This window comes from Trachypithecus francoisi, unplaced genomic scaffold, assembly GCF_009764315.1.
Source record: "Trachypithecus francoisi isolate TF-2019V2 unplaced genomic scaffold, Tfra_2.0 Lachesis_group10, whole genome shotgun sequence".
NCBI lineage: Eukaryota > Metazoa > Chordata > Mammalia > Primates > Cercopithecidae > Trachypithecus > Trachypithecus francoisi.
This window is the reverse complement of record NW_022681455.1, coordinates 31,825,412-31,845,108: the sequence shown is the minus strand read 5'-3', so window position 1 is coordinate 31,845,108 and position 19,697 is coordinate 31,825,412. Positions and strand designations below refer to the sequence as shown.

Here is a 19,697-nt window from a genome sequence, read left to right as displayed (position 1 = left end):
CTCGCGATCCACCCGTCTCAGCCTCCCAAAGTGCTGGGATTACAGGCTTGAGCCACCGCGCCTGGCCCTTTTCTTGTTTTTGAGATGAGAGTCTTGCTCTGTTGCCCAGGGTGGAGTGCACTGGTGCGGTCTGGCTCACTGCAACGTCTGCCTCCAGGTTCAAGTGATTCTCCTGCCTCAGCTCCAAGTAGCTGGGATTACAGACGCCCACCACCATGCCAGGCTAATTTTTTTTTTTTTTTTTTTTTTTTTTTTTTGAGATGGAGTCTCACTCTGTCACCCAGGCTGGAGTGCAGTGGTATGATCTTAGTTCACTGCAATCTCCGCTTCCAGGTTCAAGTGATTTTCTTGCCTCAGCCTCCCAAGTAGCTGGGATTACAGGTGTGTGCCACCATGCCTGGCTAATTTTTGTATTTTTACAAATACTCCAGCTCTGTCTCCAGGCTGGAGTGCAATGGCACCATCTTGGCTCAAGGCAATCTCCACCTCCAGGGTTCAAGCAATTCCCTGCCTCAGGCTCCGGGGTAGCTGGGATTACAGGCGCCCGCCACCACGCCTGGCTAATTTTTGTATTTTTAGTAGAGATGGGGTTTCACCACCTTGGCCTGGCTGGTATGGAACTTCTGACCTCAGGTGATCCGCCCGCCTTGGCCTCCCAAAGTCCTGGGATTGATTATAGGCGTGAGCCACTGCGCCCGGCCTTCACCCTTTTTTCATACGTGAGGAGATGAGGCTCAAAGAGGAGGCTGGACGCCAGGGCCTGGGCAAATGGACCTCCCCTTCGGTCCTCATCAGGCTGCTCCCTCCTGGGCTCTTCACCGATACCGGGTGGGGAACGCCCTCCACCGGCAGGGCCGGCTGACCCTCTTGGGCCAGTTCCCTAGCTGCCCGCTGGGCGCCGCCCTCGCCACCCGGCCCGAGGACCCGCACAAGGTGTCCGTGGCGGCGCCTGACGGGAGCGCGGTGCCTGGGGGCGTCCTCTCGTCCTGAGTCCGCGCCCAGCTCCCCGCGCCCCGCGCTGTTCCTCGTGAGAGCGGCAGGCGGCTGGCGGCGGGCGGTGCGGCCCCCGGGGCAGTGTCGGACACGGTGGTGCGCGTACACGCAGGCGGGGCACGGCCGCCCCCGCCAGGACCCGCAGGCCCGGAAACTCTCCCTGTCACAAAGGGGGGAACACGTGGGCGCCGGCTGCCGGGGCGGCGATCTCAGGCAACTAGGGTCACCTGGAGAGCCGCCCACCGTCTCTGCCCGCTCGACTCCTCCGCCCCGGCCGCCCGGCCGGTCCAGCCGCGGCCGGCGCCTGGCTGTGAGGTGGATTCCCGGCCCAGTCTTACCATCTCCCTCCAGTACGTACACGCGGCTCGAACCCGCGTCCAACCAGACGCCGACCGGCTCCTGAGAGCCTTCCACACTCCCCGAAGCCTCGCGATCATGGATAGTCCCTCTTCCCCAGGAGCTCCCTACTGTCACTGCCCCTCTGAGAGCCAGGTCCTTGGCTCCTGACAGCCTGCCTGGTCAGACCCTCAGTCCTGGGGGACTCGGGTGTCTGCGGCGGAGAAGCTCCCGTGAGGGTCCCCTCTCTACTCAAACATAGGACCCACCTGGATCCCTCAGTCATCCCCTGTCTCTCTTTCTCCTTAGGTTTTTCTACTTCGTTCGGACCCTCTCATAACTATGTCCATCCTCTACGTCTCTCCTCACCCAGATGCCTTCCCCAGCCTCCGAGCCCTCATAGCCGCTCGCTATGGGGAGGCTGGGGAGGGTCCCGGATGGGGAGGAGCCCACCCCCGCATCTGTCTCCAGCCGCCCCCGACTAGCAGGACTCCCTTTCCCCCACCCCGCCTGCCGGCCCTGGAGCAGGGGCCCGGTGGACTCTGGGTGTGGGGGGCCACGGCTGTGTCTCAGCTGCTGTGGCCAGCAGGCCTGGGAGGCCCAGGGGGCAGCCGGGCTGCTGTCCTCGTCCAACAGTGGGTCAGTTACGCCGACACAGAGTTAATACCAGCTGCCTGTGGAGCAACGCTGCCGGCCCTGGGACTCCGAAGCTCGGCCCAGGACCCCGAGGTGAGGGGGTTATACAGAGTGGGAGGGGAGAAATTCAGAGGAGGGAAGCGAGGACTGGAATGGACAGTGAGATAAGAAGGTAGCACATCACATGTGGGAAAAGAGTGATCAAATCCCAGATTGCCAACTGGTATGGTAACCCTGGGCACGCTTCATAAACCCGCTGTGTCTTGGTCGTCCTATGCCTATGAACACACAGGCAAGTTGATGTAATGCTTGCCTCACTGCGTTAATAGGATTAAAAGATGTGCGCAGAGCACATAGTTTAGTGCCCGGCACTTTTAAAGTCTCTTAGTAAAAGTTTGATGAGTCTGAAATTGATGAGAATAGAAGTTATTTGAATTGTAGGAAAAGGCTGGGTGAGGGAGATATGACAATTGCTGAGAGGAGATAAAAGAGAAATGAAATGAGGAAGGGAAGTGAGAGGAGAGAGAACCCTGCCAGATTGTAACTATCAGTCCTTCCAAAGGAGACCTGAGCCTTGGTGTACTTTCAACTCCGCCTCCTTGCATGGTGTTGAGCACATGATAGGAAATTAGTCTTTATTGAATGGATGAATGAATGTGACAGACCCTGACTTGCTCCCTCATGTTGTGATCACCCTATAGAGTCCTTGCATTCAGAATGTCTGTCCAAACAAACAAATAAAATAGAGTCCCTCTCTCCTGGAATTCCCTGTTCCCCTCATTTTTTTCTTTTCTTTTCTTTTCTTTTTTTTTTTTTTTTGACTGAGTCTCCTTCTGTTGCCCAGGCTGGAGTGCCATGGTGCGATCCCAGCTCACTGCTCAGGCGATTCTCCTGCCTCAGCGTTCTGAGTAGCTGGGATTACAGGCGCTTGCCACCTCGCCCGGCTAATTTTTTGTGTTTTTAGTGGAGATGGGGTTTTGTCATGTTGACCAGGGTCTTGAACTCCTAACCTCAGATTGTCTGCTCGCCTCGGCCTCCCAAAGTGCTGAGATTACAGGCGTGAGCCACAGCACCTGGCCCCTGTTCCCCTCATTCTGCTTTATTTTTCTTCATAGGAGTTAAGAAAAATATGGCATGGTTTTTTTTTTTTTTGAGACGGAGTCTCGCTCTGTTGCCCAGGCTGGAGTACAGTGGCGTGATCTCAGCTCAATGCAAGCTTCCCCTCCCGGGTTCACGCCATTCTCCTGCCTCAGCCTCCCTAGTAGCTGGGACTACAGGTGCCTGCCACCACGCCTGGCCGATTTTTTTGCATTTTTAGTAGAGGCAAGGTTTCTCCCTGTTAGCGAGGATGGTCTCGATCTCCTGACCTCATGATCCCCCCGCCTCGGCCTCCCAAAGTGCTGGGATTACAGGCGTGAGCCACCGGGCCCGGCCCAAGCACTGCATTTTATATTTGCTCATTTTGTTGTTCCCTTACAAGAACGTTAACTCAACCAGGTCAGGGCTCTGTCCATCTGTTCGTGTTGTCCTCTCATTCCCTGGAGAAGTACTTAATAAATATTTATTGATGTCCTGGACCTGGCACTTACTGAGTTGCCTCATATAATCTTTACTTCTATGCTTAACATATTGCATCTAACACATAAGTATTGAGTTTCATTTGCTGGATGAGTCAGAAGTATTTTTATTATGACTATTTGAGTGAAGAAATGGGACTCAGAGGTGGCGATTTGTTGGAGTGGGGTGGAGGGAGGCCAAAAGGAGGGTTGTGGTGGGAGATGGAGGCGGGCCAAACCTTGTCTCACACCTGTCCCCCTTCCTGCCAGGCTGTGCTGGGGGCCCTGGGCAGGGCTCTGAGCCCCTTGGAGGAGTGGCTTCGGCTGCACACCTACTTGGCCGGGGAGGCCCCCACTCTGGCTGACCTGGCGGCTGTCACAGCCTTGCTGCTGCCTTTCCGATACGTGAGTCACCAGGCCTGGGGAAGAACAAGACTGCTCCCCTCAGACCTCACTGTAGGGTGACTGAGACTAGTCACTTATTTCCTGTTCCAGGTCCTAGACCCACCTGCCCGCCGGATCTGGAATAATGTGACTCGCTGGTTTGTCACGTGTGTCCAGCAGCCAGAATTCCGAGCTGTGCTGGGAGAAGTAGTTCTATACTCAGGGGCCAGGCCTCTCTCTCAGCCAGGTGAGGCAGGGCGAGGAGTTGGAGGATACGGGCTTCCCTGGGGCCTTCCATGCAACTCACTTTCTTTTTTTCTTAGAAATGGCAGAATCACTGGGGCAGGGTCCTACGGGAGAGGAGGGGGAGGGGGGAGGTCAGCATGGGCGAGACCTCGGGCATCTGAAATAGCCCATCTGAAACCTAGTAGTGCCGTCCCAGAGGGTCCCCAGCCGACTGAGTCTGAATTTCTGTGCCTCTCTCTAGGCCCCGAGGCTCCTGCCCTCCCTAAGACAGCTGCTCAGCTCAAGAAAGAGGCAAAGAAACGGGAGAAGCTAGAGAAATTCCAACAGAAGCAGAAGATCCAACAGCAGCAGCCACCTGCAGGGGAGGTGAGAGGCGAGGGTGGAGCTGGAAGGAAAGTTGATGCGTGCAGTGATGGGGTAGCTGATGCCTCGGCCTATGTCTTCTCCCTCCCAAGCAGAAGAAACCAAAACCAGAGAAGAGGGAGAAACGGGATCCTGGGGTCATTACCTATGACCTCCCCACCCCACCCGGGGAAAAGAAAGGTACCAGGAGTGGGAAGGGGCTCACCCCTCAGCAGCCCCTTCCAAGTTTTCACCCTATCTTGCTCTGTTCTTGCTCTCACCACTTTGTTTGGTGAGGATTTGCAGACCCCCTCCCCTGCCCCTAGGCCCCTCAAATGCTTGTCCTGTGATGTAAGCGACATCCAGAGAGGGAAATCCTGATCCCTCTCTGCTAGCATGTCTCCTTCCTGGTGCTCTCAGCCACGGCACTGAGCCCTCCGTTCCTCTCCCCTAGATGTCAGTGGCCCCATGCCCGACTCCTACAGCCCTCGGTATGTGGAGGCTGCCTGGTACCCCTGGTGGGAGCAGCAGGGCTTCTTCAAGCCAGAGTATGGGGTGAGTGGGCACTGCTGCCCAGGCCCAGAGTAGGTGGGGTGGGGAAGGGCAGGACTGAAGGACGTGTTGTCTGGGAGGGGCTGGGAGAGGTGACCTGAGGCCTTAAACATGTGCCATCCTTCTCTACCATCAGCGTCCTAATGTGTCAGCAGCAAATCCCCGAGGTGTCTTCATGATGTGCATCCCACCCCCCAACGTGACAGGCTCCCTGCACCTGGGCCATGCGCTCACCAACGCCATCCAGGACTCCCTGACTCGATGGTGAGCTCCTATCCGCACCTCCCTCTGGTTCCCTCTGCCTCATCTGGCTCTCTCCTCTTGGCTGACAGCCCCCCAGCCTCTCTCCTTCTGGGTTGGTGCTCACCTCTGCCCCCAGAGGCGCTACACTTCTCTCTGTCATTCCCATCTGATCATTTAGCTTCCTCTCCTAGTCCAGTACTCCCATGCAACACCGCCACTTGCAGACTCTCTTCTCTCCTTTCTTTATTTAATTTTAATTCAATTTAATTTAAATTTTTGTAAAGATGGGTTTTTGCTTTGTTGCTCAGTCTGGTCTCCAATCAAGTGATTCTCCTGCCTCAGCCTCCCAGGGTGCTGGAATTATAGGTGTGAGGCACCACACCCAGCCTATCCCTTCTTTTTCTAGTAACAATAACATTATTTTGATTTTAATTAAAAATATATGAATATATATATATATATATATATATATTTTTTTTTTTTTTGGAGACAGAGTCTTGTTCTGTTGCCCAGGCTAGAGTGCAGTGACACCATCTTGGCTCATGGCAACCTCCGCCTCCTGGGTTCAAGTGATTCTCCTGCCTCAGCCTCCCAAGTAGCTGGGATTACAGGAATCTGCCACCGCAACTAACCAAAATATATGAATATATATATATATATTTTTGAGATGGAGTCTCGCTCTGTCGCCCAGGTTGGAGTGCAGTGACCGGATCTCAGCTCATTGCAAGCTCCGCCTCCTGGGTTTACGCCATTCTCCTGCCTCAGCCTCCCCAGGAGCTGGGACTACAGGTGCCCGCCACCTCACCCGGCGGTTTTTTGTATTCTTTAGCAGAGACGGGGTTTCACCGTATAGGCCAGGATGGTCTCGATCTCCTGACCTCGTGATCTGCCCGCCTCGGCCTCCCAAAGTGCTGGGATTACAGGCTTGAGCCACTGTGCCCGGCCTATGAATATATTCTTATAAGAAATTTAAATTTTCAAATCCCCTTGACCACCCCCTCACACCTACTTCCTCCCAAGATTTAGCCATTGTTATCACTTTGATGTGTATCTTTCCAGATCTTTCCTATTTACTTACATATACATGTACCCAAAGAAATTTATAGTTCTCCTTTTGGGTGAGTCTTTTCTATATTTTAACATAAAGGGTTCACATTACATGTGTTATGCTCTAGCTTTCTTCTTACACTTAACACTTTCTCTTGGAGATTTGGAGATCTTTTTTTTTTTTTTTTTTTGAGACGGAGTCTCACTCTGTTGCCTGGGCTGGAGTGCAGTGGCCGGATCTCAGCTCACTGCAAGCTCCGCCTCCTGGGTTTACGCCTTTCTGCTGCCTCAGCCTCCGGAGTAGCTGGGACTACAGGTGCCTGCCACCTCGCCTGGCTAGTTTTTTTTTGTATTTTTTAGTAGAGACGGGGTTTCACCGTGTTAGCCAGGATGGTCTCGATCTCCTGACCTCGTGATCCGCCCGTCTCGGCCTCCCAAAGTGCTGGGATTACAGGCTTGAGCCACCGCGCCCGGCCTGGAGTCACTTTTTAATTAATGGTTCTTTCTGGTTTTTTCTTTTGTTGTTGTTGTTGTTGTTGAAAACCTTACTCTAATGCACATCCCTGTATATCAAGCTTGTCCAACCTGCGGCCTGTGGGCCACTTGTGGCCCAGGAAGGCTTTGAATGCAGCTTAACACAAATTTGTAAACTTTCTTTAAACATTTAAGATTTTGTGTGTGTGTGTGTGTGTGTGTTTTAAGCTTATCAGCTATCGTTAGTGTTAGTGTATTTTTATTTATTTATTTTTATTTTTTATTTTTTTTGAGACGAGTCTCACTCTGTTGCCCAGGCTGGAGTGCAGTGGCGCAATCTGGGCTCACTGCAAGCTCCAAGCTCCGCCTCCCAGATTAACGCCATTCTCCTGCCTCATCCTCCTGAGTAGCTGGGACTACAGGCACCAGCCACAACACTCAGCTAATTTTTTTTTTTAATTTTTACTAGAGACAGGGTTTCCCCATGTTAGCCAGGATGGTCTCGATCTCCTGACCTCGTGATCCGCCCGCCTTGGCCTCCCAAAGTGCTGGGATTACAGGCGTGAACCACCACGCCCGGCCAGTGTTAGTGTATTTTATGTGTGGCCCAAGACAGTTCTTCCATGTGGCCTAGGGAAGCCAAAAGATTGGATACCCCTGCTGTGCATGCTTGCTCAAGCATGTGTGGAAGGGTTTCGCTGGTGTAGCTATCAAGAAGTGAAACTGCTAGGTCGGCAGGGCACACCTATATTAAGTATGCACAGAAGCTGCCAAGTTGCCCTGCAGAATGGCTTTGCTGATTGATACCTCCAGGAATTGCTGTGAGAGAATTCATTTCCCCACCCCTTCCAAGCCTGAGCATTAGGGTTGCCTAATTAGTTTTGCCAATCTGATGGGCAAAAAAATGATACCTCTGTTACTGTCCTTTGTACTTTTCTGATTACTATTGAAATTGTACCTATTTCCATGTTTCTTGGCCAGTCAGGTTTACCCTTATGTGAATTGTCTGTATCTATCTTTTGCCTGTTTTTCTATTGATTCTTTGTTGTTTTTCTTTTTAATTTTTTTTGAGAATTCTTTACCTGTTCTGGGTATTGATTTTTTTGTTATATATTGTAAATGTTCCTGTTTTATTATTGTGTGGTAGTTTTCCTGTTATTGTAAATGTTTCTCCTGTTTTCTGTTACTATTTGTTTTCACTGTTAATATTTTAATTAGTAATAAATACAAAGTAATATTATAGGTGACAAATCTTTTTAAAAAGTGTTTTAAAATAACTTTACCATTTTTGGAAACCAGGGTTTATTATATTTAAATTTTGAGAATTTTTTCAGATGTCTTAGGTACTAAATTAATGTGGTCAAAAGATATTTACTGGGCCCAACTATGTGCCCCCCCTGCACTGAGCACTGAGGATGTAATGTTTATGCATTTTGCAAGTAACTGAGAGCTGGGAAAACAGTTAATTGTTTTATTTTTTTATTTTTATTATTTTTTTTTTTGAGGCAGTCGCCCAGGTGGGTGCAGTGGTACCATCTCGGCTCACTGCAAGCTCCGCCTCCTGGGTTCGTGCCATTCTCCTGCCTCAGCCTCCAGAGTAGCTGGGACTACAAGTGCCAGCCACCATGCCTAGCTAATTTTTTGTATTCTTTTTTTTTAGTAGAGACAGGGTTTCACCGTGTTAGCCAGGATAGTCTCGATCTCCTGACCTCGTGATCTGCCCGCCTCGGCCTCACAAAGTGCTGGGATTACACACGTGAGCCACGGCGCCTGGCCTGTTTTCTTTTTTTTTTTTTTTTGAGTCGGAGTCTCACTCTGTTGCCCAGGCTGGAGTGCAGTGGTGCATGTTTACTGCAACCTATGCCTCCTGGGTTCGAGCGATTCTCCTGCCTCAGCCTTCTGAGTATCTGGAATTACAGGTGCCCGCCACCATGCCCAGCTAATTTTTCTATTTTTAGTAGAGACAGGGTTTCACCATGTTGGTCAGGCTGGTCTCGAACTCCTGACCTTGTGATCCACCTGCTTCGGCCTCCCAAAGTGCTGGGATGACAGGCATGAGCCACCTTGCCCAGCCAACAGTTCTGTTAAATACACATAACATACAATGGCCAAGTTGTTTGTGTTTGTGTTTGTGTTTCATTTTTCAATTTTTCAATTTTTTTTTTTTTTTTTGGAAATGGAGTCTCGCTCTGTCACCCAGGCTGGAGTGCAGTGGCGCGATCTCGGCTCACTGCAAGCTCCGCCTTCCGGGTTCACACCATTCTCCTTCCTCAGCCTCCTGAGTAACTGGGACTACAGGCGCCCGCCACCACGCCTGACTAATTTTTTTTTTTATTTTTAGTAGAGATGGGGTTTCACCGTGTTAGCCAGGATGGTCTTGATCTCCTGATCTTGTGATCTGCCCGCCTCAGCCTCCCAAAGTGCTAGGATTATAGGCATGAGCCACCACGTCCAGCCCTGGTTTTCAATTTTTTTTTTTTTTTTTTTTTGAGACAGAGTCTCGTTTTGTCGCCCGGGCTGGAGTGCAATGGCCGGATCTCAGCTCACCACAAGCTCCGCCTCCCGGGTTTATGCCATTCTCCTGCCTCAGCCTCCCGAGTAGCTGGGACTACAGGCGCCCACCACCTCGCCCGGCTAGTTTTTTGTATTTTTAGTAGAGACGGGGTTTCACCATGTTAGCCAGGATGGTCTCGATCTCCTGACCTCGTGATCTGCCCGTCTCGGCCTCCCAAAGTGCTGGGATTACAGGCTTGAGCCACCGCGCCCGGCCTTTGTTGTTTTTTAAATGAGACAGAGTCTCATTCTGTCACCCAGACTGGAGTGCAGTGACTCGATGTTGTCTCACTGCAACCTCCACCACTCGGGTTCAAGCAATTCTCGTGTCTTAGTCTCCTGAGTAGCTGGCACTACAGGCGTGCACCACCACGCCCAGCTAATTTTTTTGCATTTTTATTAGAGAGAGTTTTGCCATGTTGGCCAAACTGGTCTCAACCTCCTAACTTGAAGTGATCCGCCTGCCTCGGCCTCCCAAAGTGCTGGGATTACAGGCATGAGCCACCGCGCCTGGCCACATACTTCTTATAAAACTCTTTTTTTTTCTTATAAAACTCTTAAGGTAGCCACATTTTTTTCCAGTGAACATGGTTTAAATAAAATGTGAGATACTCCCTTACTTTAATGGAATAGAGTTATATCAACTTTTTATTTTTATTTATTTCTTTATTTTTATTTTTGAGACAGAGGCTCTCAGCTGGGAACAAAGGTACACACCACCATGCTTGGCTTTTTTTTTTTTGCAGAGACTAGGTCTCATGTTGCCCAGGCTAGTCTGCAACTCCTGGGCTCAAGCAATCCTCCCACCTTGGCCTCCCAAAGTGTTGGGGTTATAGGCTTGAGCCACTGTGCCTGGCTTGAATTATTTAATCTATCTAAAGTTTCTTTTTGTGACTATTGATAAGGGGAAGATTTTTTCCAAATAATTAGCTAGTTGTTCCAAACAAATATTTTGAATAGTTTATCCTTATTTTACTGATAGGAAGTGCCACCTTTCACAAATACTAAATTTGCTTGTATCTGTTTCTAGGCACTATTTTGTTTCTATTTAGTAATTTATTTTAACAAGTAGAACTTTTGCTATCCTGTTTGGCAGGAGCCTCCTCTTTGTTCTTTTTTTTTTTTTTTTTTTCTTGAGACAGAGGCTCACTCTGTCATCCAGGCTGGAGTGCAGTGGCCCAATCTCAGCTCACTGCAACCTCCACCTCCCGGGTTCAAGCGATTCTTATGCTTCAGCCTCCCAAGTAGCTGGGATTACAGGCATGCACCACCATGCCTGGCTAATTTTTGTATTTTTGGTAGAGACAGGGTTTCGCCATGTTGGTCAGGCTGGTCTCGAACTCCTGTCCTCAAGTGATCCACTCGCCTTGGCCTCCCAAAGTACTGGGGTTACAGGTGTGAGCCACCACGCAGGCCTGTCTTTGTTCTTTTTCCATATTGCCTTGGCTCTTCTTGCAAATCTTTTCTCCTTGACTAGCTTTAGAATCACAAGGGTTCCACCCTTGCTTCTTTCTTTTTTTGTTTGTTTGTTTTTTGGAGATGGAGTCTCACGCTGTTGCCCAGGATGGAGTGCAATGGCATGATCCTGGCTTGCTGCAACCTCTGCTTCCCGGGTTCAAGCAATTCTCCTGCCTCAGCCTCCCAAGTAGCTGGGATTACAGGCATATGCCACCATGCCCAGCTAACTTTGTATTTTTAACAGAGACAGGGTTTTACCATGTTGGCTGGGGCTTATCTTGAACTCCCCACCTCAGGTGATCCACCCACCTCGGCCTCCCAAAGTGCTGGGATTACAGGTGCATGCCACCATGCCCAGCTAATTTTGTATTTTTGGTAGAGAAGGGTTTTACCATGTTGGCCAGGCTGATCTCGAACTCCCCACCTCAGGTGATCCGCCCACCTCAGCCTCCCAAAGTTCTGGGATTACAGGCGTGAGCCACTGCGCCTGGCTTCCCTGCTTCTTTATTTAGAGTCCATTGACTCCTTGCTTGGAGCCTCTCCTTTCTTTGGTGCCAGGCCCCACTGGCCTGACTCACCCTCTGGTCCTCCATGCCCCCCAACAGGCACCGTATGCGTGGGGAGACCACCCTATGGAACCCTGGCTGTGACCATGCAGGTATTGCTACCCAGGTGGTGGTGGAGAAGAAGCTATGGCGTGAGCAGAGGCTGAGCCGGCACCAGCTGGGCCGCGAGGCCTTTCTACAGGAGGTCTGGAAGTGGAAGGAGGAGTGAGTATGCAGCATCCCTGTGGGCATCACAGCCCTGCCCCCCTGTCCCCTATCCAGAGGACCTCTGTCACCTATAACCCCTGGCCACAGGGTCAGACCCTCTCACAGAGGCAGAGTCAGTTGGCTTTAGGGACCAGGTAAATTTCAGGGGGATAGGTGATCTCCACACTGCCCAGTCAGCCACCTGATGTCTCCCTCCAGCCCAGGCATGAGTGCTGACCTCAGCCTGTCTGTCTATTCCAGGAAAGGTGACCGGATTTACCACCAGTTGAAGAAGCTCGGCAGCTCCTTGGACTGGGATCGAGCCTGTTTCACCATGGACCCTGTGCGTGGGAGGGGTCTCAAAGCTGGGGCAGGAGTAGGAGTCTCCCCAGGGTGGGACCCCCACAGGAGAGAGCACAGGTGCTGCAGCCCTCTCTCAGGAGCTGGCCCACGTAAAACAGCATGGAGGGCTCAGCTGCAAATGCCACTTCCCACCCCTCACCACGGCCCTTTCCATATCGTGGTCCTTCATGTTCCCTGTCCTGGCTCTGGGAGCTCCAGATTCCTCCAGATGGCACATGATCAGGACCCCGTCTCCCATGGAGCCTGAACTCCCAGGGTCCTCTGCACCAGTACTTGTCCCCAGCTGAGTGTCTTCGTTGCCATCTGCAGCATCACAAGACTTGGTGCCTGCTCTTGTGTTCCCTTAGTCCCCTCTCCCCCTCAAGGAAAGAAGGAAAGTACTCCCCTCAGAGGGGTCTTTGTACTGGCCAGTGGGACTCTGTATGGGCCAGGCCTCGCTGGAGCCCTGGGTGTCTGCCTGGGCCTCCAGCACAAGGCCCATCTCTCTGACTTCTCCCTGCTCCACCCCAGAAACTCTCAGCAGCTGTGACAGAGGCCTTTGTCCGGCTTCACGAGGAAGGTGTCATCTATCGCAGTACCCGCCTCGTTAACTGGTCCTGCACCCTCAACTCTGCCATCTCTGACATTGAGGTGCGCCCCCCAACCTGGCCTGTCTCCATCTCCAATCTACCCTGGCCCTGGCCCTGGCCCCTGGGCCATGCCTCTAAATACCCATTTTACAGGTGGATAAGAAGGAGCTGACAGGTCGCACCCTGCTCTCCGTGCCTGGCTACAAGGAGAAGGTGGAGTTCGGGGTCCTCGTGTCCTTTGCCTATAAGGTCCAAGGCTCAGGTAGGAGCCAGGGGCACCAGGAGCCTGGGCTGGGAGTGGCAGGAAGGGGCCAGGGCCAAGACCACAAGGCCTTCTGTCACCCCAGACAGCGACGAGGAGGTGGTGGTGGCAACAACTCGGATCGAGACAATGCTGGGAGATGTGGCTGTAGCTGTGCACCCCAAAGATACCAGATACCAGGTGGGGGACTGTCCACAGTTAGGGAAGGAATCCTGGCCAAAAAGGGCTCCCATCCTTATGGGGTGGAGGGGTTGGACTTAGGACCCTGGCTGAGGAGAGGAAACTGGGTTAGAAACTGGTCTTCAGCGTCTTTCCCAGCTCTGATGATAGAGCTATTGGGGGCTGTTTGGGGAGTTCAAGTGTTGGGATAGTCAGGGCCCTGGAAAGGAAGGACTTGGGCCCAGCCCTTCGTGCATTTTTAAAAAGTTAAATAACTGGGCGTGGTGGCTCCTGCCTGTAATCCTAGCGCTTTGGGAGGCTGAGGCAGGCGAATCATAAGGTCAGGAGTTTGAGACCAGCCTGGCCAACGTAGTGAAACCCCATCTCTACTAAAAATACAAAAAATTAGCCGGTTGTGGTGGCAGGTGCCTGTAATCCCAGCTACTCAGGAGGCTGAGGCAGGAGAATCACTTGAACCTGGGATGTGGAGGTTGCAGTGACCCGAGATCACTCCGCTGAACTCCAGCCTTGGCGACACAGCGAGACTCCATCTCAAAAAAAAACAAAAGTTAAATAGAGACAAGGTCTCGCTCTGTTAATCAGGCTGATCTTGAACTCCTGGCCTCAAGGAAGCCTCCTGCCCCAGCCTCCCAAAGTGTGGGGATTACAGATGTGAGCCATGGCACCAGGCTCCTGCATGCATTTTTTTTTTTTTTTTGAGAGAGGGTCTCTCTATCGCTCAGGCTAGAGTACAGTGGTGCCATCTTGGCTTATTGCAACCTCCACCTCCTGGGTTTCAAGCAGTACTCATGCCTCAGCCTCTTGAGTAGCTGAGATTACAGGCATGCGTCACCACACCTGGCTAATGTTGTTGTTGTTGTTGTTGTTTTGTAGTTTTAGTAGAGACAAGGTTTCACCATGTTGGCCAGGCTGAACTCCAGCTCCCGGCCTCAAGTGATCTGCCTGCCTCAGCCTCCCAAAATTCTGGGACTACAGGTGGGAATCACGGCGTCTGGCCCGCTTCATGCTTTTTTGGTATCTTTTTCTGCCCCAGCACCTGAAGGGGAAGAACGTGATCCACCCATTCCTGTCTCGGAGCCTTCCCATTGTCTTCGATGAATTTGTGGACATGGATTTTGGCACAGGTAGGCAAAGGGCTGGTCCTATGGGGACAGGAAAAGACTGGAGCTGTACCCTAGCTGTCCATCTTCTCTCAGAGAAAAAGAAAATAAGCTTCAGCCAAATAGGCAGAGCTTGGGGTGGTTCTCAAGGGACTGCATTAGACAAGTGGGGGCCAGGAGTGGTCTTGGAGCTACATCCTTCTGCAAAAGAGGTGAGTGTAGGAAGGAACTCCGTGGAGTCCCTCATGACCCAGGCATCCCCATGTACACCCAGGTGCTGTGAAGATCACTCCTGCACATGACCAAAACGACTATGAAGTTGGGCAGCGGCACGGGCTGGAGGCCATCAGCATCATGGACTCCCGGGGGGCCCTCATCAACGTGCCTCCACCTTTCCTGGTGAGGCTGCCTGGAGCATGAGTGCCTGGGTCAGGGAGATGGAGGGGTGGCTGGGCATCGCCATGATGAGGCCTCGTTCCTACCCAGGGCCTGCCCAGGTTTGAGGCCAGGAAAGCGGTGCTGGTGGCGCTGAAGGAGCGGGGACTGTTCCGTGGCGTTGAGGACAACCCCATGGTGGTGCCACTTTGCAAGTGAGGGTGGGGGCCTGAGAGGGGAGGAAGGTGGAGGGCTCCTTAGGGTTTTACCGCCTGGCCTTCTCACCTATGCGTACCCACAGCCGGTCGAAGGACGTGGTAGAGCCTCTGCTGCGGCCGCAGTGGTACGTTCGCTGCGGGGAGATGGCCCAGGCTGCCAGCGCCGCTGTGACTCGGGGCGACCTCCGCATCCTGCCTGAGGCCCATCAGCGCACATGGCATGCCTGGATGGACAACATCCGGTGTGTAGGGCCCTCAGTGTGGGAGGGGCTTGCCAAGGGCTGAGCAGGGCTCAGGCCAGGCTCCACTAGGCCCTCCCTGATTTCCCCTCCCCGACATTTGCAGGGAGTGGTGCATTTCCAGGCAGCTGTGGTGGGGCCACCGCATCCCAGCCTACTTTGTCACTGTCAGTGACCCAGCAGTGCCCCCTGGGGAGGTGAGCAGACGGCCAGAGCTAGCTGCTGGGACACCCTGGGGGAACATTGTGTTTATTGGGTCCTTGGTGGGGGGAGGGGCAGGATGAGCCAGAAGCAGACACACCCCCTTGGGTAATCACTGCACCTGTGGCAGGACCCTGATGGGCGGTACTGGGTGAGTGGACGCAACGAGGCGGAGGCCCGGGAGAAGGCAGCCAAGGAGTTCGGAGTGTCGCCTGACAAGATCAGTCTCCAGCAAGGCAAGGAGGGGCTTTGAGGGTTTGGAGGGAGTTGTTGGGGGCAGAGTTCCACTCCCTCTGACCTCTGACCTTTGGCCTCTCTCAGATGAGGATGTATTGGATACCTGGTTCTCCTCCGGCCTCTTCCCCTTATCCATTTTTGGCTGGCCCAACCAGGTGTGTTCCTGGGGCCAGGGCTTGGCGGGACAGGGGACTGGAGGGTGGGTGTTGGCTCCCCTTCACACCCTGGTCTGCCCTCAGTCAGAAGACCTGAGTGTGTTCTACCCTGGGACACTGCTGGAGACCGGTCACGACATCCTCTTCTTCTGGGTGGCCCGGATGGTCATGCTGGGCCTGAAGCTCACGGGCAGGCTGCCCTTTAGAGAGGTGCGGAGACAGCTGAGACCCTCCCATCACCCCCAGCCTCCTCTCCTGCTGTCCTGTTCTGCAGCACAGGCCCCGCGTGGCTGGGGCATGGAGTTAGCTGTAGGCAGGCCTGACCCAGGGGCTGGTGGGGGTTGAAATCCAGCCTGGGCCCTGCTCAGTGATTCCTGTGCCCAGGGCTTCGTCTTCCCAGAGGAGGGAGTGCTTCTGATTCACGTAAAGGCACTGAACGAACTCATGGGGACACTCAGTGGGACATGAGGTTCACAGTGGCATAGACCAGACACAGTCTTGGTGGGGGCACTGAGGCCAGGGAAGGAGAGGACTGAGTCTCATGGGCCTCCCCACCTGCTCTTCAGGTCTACCTCCATGCCATCGTGCGAGATGCTCACGGCCGGAAGATGAGCAAATCTCTAGGCAATGTCATCGATCCCCTGGACGTCATCTATGGAGTCTCCCTGCAGGTGGGCTGGGTGCTGGGCCAGCCAGGAAGGGCCGTGGGGCTGTGGCCACAGCCACCTGACTGCTTCCACTCCACCCTCAGGGCCTCCACGACCAGCTACTGAACAGCAACCTGGATCCCAGCGAGGTGGAGAAGGCCAAAGAAGGGCAGGTATGGAGGGTTGGGCTGGGCTGAGCAGGAGCACAGCGTGGATGGGGCTGGCTGAGGACACTCCTCCCTCTGCCTCTTTCCTGTAGAAAGCTGACTTCCCAGCGGGGATTCCCGAGTGTGGCACCGATGCTCTCCGGTTTGGATTATGTGCCTACACATCCCAGGGTAGGGCCCCCAAAGCTGCCCTCCCAGCCACTCCCTCCTTCTGTGAGGCCCATCCCTCTTCTCCACCCTGAGCCTCTGGTGGGCATGGGCTGGGAAGAGGATGACGAGGACTCACATCTTACCCCCGACCCAGGTCGTGACATCAACCTGGATGTGAACCGGATACTGGGTTACCGCCACTTCTGCAACAAGCTCTGGAATGCCACCAAGTTTGCCCTTCGTGGCCTTGGGAAGGGTTTTGTGCCCTCACCCACCTCCCAGGTAAGGACCTGGTGAGCAGCAAAGGCTGGGCACAGGAATCACTGAGCAGGGCCCACACAGGCTGCACCCCTGTCCAGAGTGGCCTCCATGTTGCCGGGGGGACAGATAGACACAGAGACAGTTAAAGGGAAAGCCCGGGGCACTGGGGGCTGGGGCCTGTCACTTCTTCCCAGATCCTGGCACATAGGTGGTTGCTTTGGACTCATCAGACTCTGGGTGAAGATTTGCCAATGACTCCTGCCCCCATGGGGTTCTGGCACCCTCCCCCGGCCCGCTGGCTGATACACCCCCTCTCCCCAAGCCCGGAGGTCATGAAAGCCTGGTGGACCGCTGGATCCGCAGCCGCCTGACAGAGGCTGTGAGGCTCAGCAATCAAGGCTTCCAGGCCTACGACTTCCCGGCCGCCACCACTGCCCAGTACAGCTTCTGGCTCTATGAGCTCTGTGATGTCTACTTGGTGAGAAGGAGCAGAGCGGGGCAGGGGATGGTGGGGGCGGGTGGGCAGCAGAGCCCTGGGCTTAGTTTTGCCAGAGTTGGCCTTGAGACCTAAGTCAACCCATCCCCTTCCCAGTCCTCACATGCACAGTGAGGGCTCAAGGCTAGACCTCCAACCGTGAGCCCTGTACCTCTCGTCCCCTAGGAGTGCCTGAAACCTGTACTGAATGGGGTAGACCAGGTGGCAGCCGAGTGTGCCCGCCAGACCCTGTACACCTGCCTGGACGTTGGCCTGCGGCTGCTCTCGCCCTTCATGCCCTTCGTGACGGAGGAGCTGTTCCAGAGGCTGCCCCGGAGGATGCCGCAAGCTCCCCCTAGCCTCTGTGTTACCCCCTACCCAGAGCCCTCAGAGGTATGGCATGGCCTGGAGAGGGGAGTCTGACCTGCCCTCCAGGCCCCCTCACCCCCTTCTCCACCCCACAGTGCTCCTGGAAGGACCCTGAGGCAGAAGCTGCCCTTGAGCTGGCGCTAAGCATCACACGAGCTGTGCGCTCCCTGCGGGCTGACTACAACCTCACCCGGATCCGGCCTGACTGTGAGCCTCAGGCCCCATGTCCACCCCATCCCACTGTCCCCTCAGCCCACTCTGCCACCCAGTGTCCAGCAGTGACTGCTTGGTTTCCTGTCTCCATGGAGCTAGGCCTCACCTTTCTCCCTCTCTGGCAGGCTTCCTGGAAGTGGCGGATGAGGCCACGGGCGCCCTGGCATCGGCTGTGTCGGGCTACGTGCAGGCGCTGTCCAGCGCAGGTGTGGTGGCTGTTCTGGCCCTGGGGGCTCCCGCCCCGCAGGGTTGTGCTGTGGCTCTGGCCTCTGATCGCTGCTCCATCCACCTGCAGCTGCAGGGGCTGGTAGACCCTGCGCGGGAGCTGGGCAAGCTGCAAGCCAAGCGAGTTGAGGCCCAGCGGCAGGCCCAGCGTCTGCGGGAACGCCGTGCCGCCTCAGGCTACCCTGTCAAGGTGCCCCTCGAAGTGCAGGAGGCAGATGAAGCCAAGGTGTGTGGCGTGAGTGGGCATTTCCCACACCATCCACCTCCTCCATCATAACCCTGGTCTGGGCGGTCCGAGTACAGTGGTGTTGACGACTAATTGATCGTAACCAGTGACAGATTTCTTTGTTCCTTCTCATTCCCGCTAACCTTAAAAAACAAAACAGCCTGGTTCAGTGCCTCACACCTGTAATCCCAGAACTTTGGGAGGCCGAGGTGGGTGGATCACTTGAGCCCAGGGGTTTGAGACCAGCCAACATGGTGAAATCCCATCTCTACAACAAATATAGAAAAATTAGCTGGCCATAGTGGCACACACCTGGGGTCCCAGCTACTCGGGGGGCTAAGGTGGGTGGATTGCTTGAGCCTGAGAGGTCAAGGCTGCGGTGAGCTGAGATCATGCCACTGCACTCCAGCCTGGGCAACAGAGACAGAGAAGACCCTCTCTCTCTCAAAAAAAAAAAAAAAAAAAAAGCATCCAAAACAAAAACCAATCCTGGTCTGGAAGCTGGACTCTACCCAAACCTGGGGAATCTACTGGGAAGCATGGAGCCCAGGCGCTCTGAGCAGGGACCATAGAATGCCCTTCCCTTACACATGGGGAGCAGCTGGGGGCTGGGCACAGCCCAGGGTCACACAACAGGTCGGAGATGGAGGCTGACCTAGAATCAGGCATCCTGTCTCCCAATCAGACCCTTCATACCCCACCCAGCTGCCTGGAATGTGGAAACCCACATGCCTGAAGCTAGGCTTGGGGTCCACATGTAGTCGGGAGCCCTGGACCTCCCGCCACTTACTTTCAAGCCTACCGGGCTGACCCTGGAAGGCCAGTCTCGTTTGTCCCCTGCCTCCTGGGTTCCGCCAGAGAGGAGTAGTGGAGTAAACTGCACAGACACGGAGAAAATCAGTCACAGAGGCCAAGAACTAGAGAACCTCGAGTGGACCTGGTTCATCTCACCTGGTTCTCCCAAGAGCCCTGGGAGGGGGTAATACTATCATCATCTGACAAATGAAGTGACTGGCCTGGGACCCTGTGCTCTCTTGCTTACGTGGGGACACTGCGTGGGGAGCATGTAGGCTCTGAGGTTCCTTTGTTCTTGGGGACTGACCACTCTGTGGAAAAAGGCAAGACCCAAGAGGTGCTGGTGTGGGTGTGGGTGCTGGCGGAAATGGGTGGGGAGCCAGGCCAGCCAGGTTCACGCCTCCTCCGAGCTACTGACCTTCCATGGTCCTCGCTCATCTTTCCAACTTTGTTGTCCTGGGTGTCTGGGGGTCTCTTCGCTTGGACGTGGGTCCTCACCCACCCCCTGGTTCCACTCCAGCTCCAACAGACGGAAGCAGAGCTCAGGAAGGTGGATGAGGCCATCGCCCTATTCCAGAAGATGCTGTGATCCACCACCTAGCTTCCCCGCTCACACCCAGCAGCTCACCATGGGGATGGCAGCAATAAAATATTTTCCCACAAAATCCTCTTGTCATCTGTGGTGGGGGCAGAGAGGG

The 19,697-nt window shown here is 54.1% G+C and overlaps 1 protein-coding gene across 3 annotated transcripts; it reads left to right on the top strand.

The window, feature by feature from the left end:
* The first annotated feature begins 932 nt into the window (after nt 1-932).
* On the top strand, nt 933-19,664 carry VARS1 (valyl-tRNA synthetase 1). 3 transcript variants are annotated; one of them, XR_004438632.1, is made up of 31 exons: nt 933-1,343; nt 1,639-2,058; nt 3,792-3,926; nt 4,017-4,152; nt 4,393-4,517; nt 4,607-4,694; nt 4,948-5,048; nt 5,182-5,309; nt 11,426-11,590; nt 11,834-11,915; nt 12,446-12,565; nt 12,658-12,766; nt 12,852-12,946; nt 13,980-14,070; nt 14,321-14,445; nt 14,533-14,636; nt 14,723-14,881; nt 14,985-15,075; nt 15,210-15,315; nt 15,401-15,471; nt 15,556-15,681; nt 16,038-16,142; nt 16,223-16,291; nt 16,378-16,456; nt 16,590-16,717; nt 17,019-17,174; nt 17,358-17,564; nt 17,636-17,747; nt 17,879-17,959; nt 18,049-18,204; nt 19,520-19,664. XR_004438632.1 is itself a non-coding variant. In XM_033216660.1 (30 exons), exons 2-30 carry the CDS (start codon nt 1,672-1,674, stop codon nt 19,586-19,588), a joined length of 3,792 nt encoding a protein of 1,263 aa, XP_033072551.1. In that variant the 5' UTR covers nt 933-1,343; nt 1,639-1,671; the 3' UTR covers nt 19,589-19,664. The 3 variants fall into 3 exon arrangements, 2 of the variants coding, with proteins under 2 accessions (XP_033072551.1, XP_033072550.1); XM_033216660.1 differs by having other exon boundaries at nt 4,610-4,694; nt 17,879-18,204; XM_033216659.1 differs by having other exon boundaries at nt 17,879-18,204.
* Nucleotides 19,665-19,697: the final 33 nt, after the last annotated feature.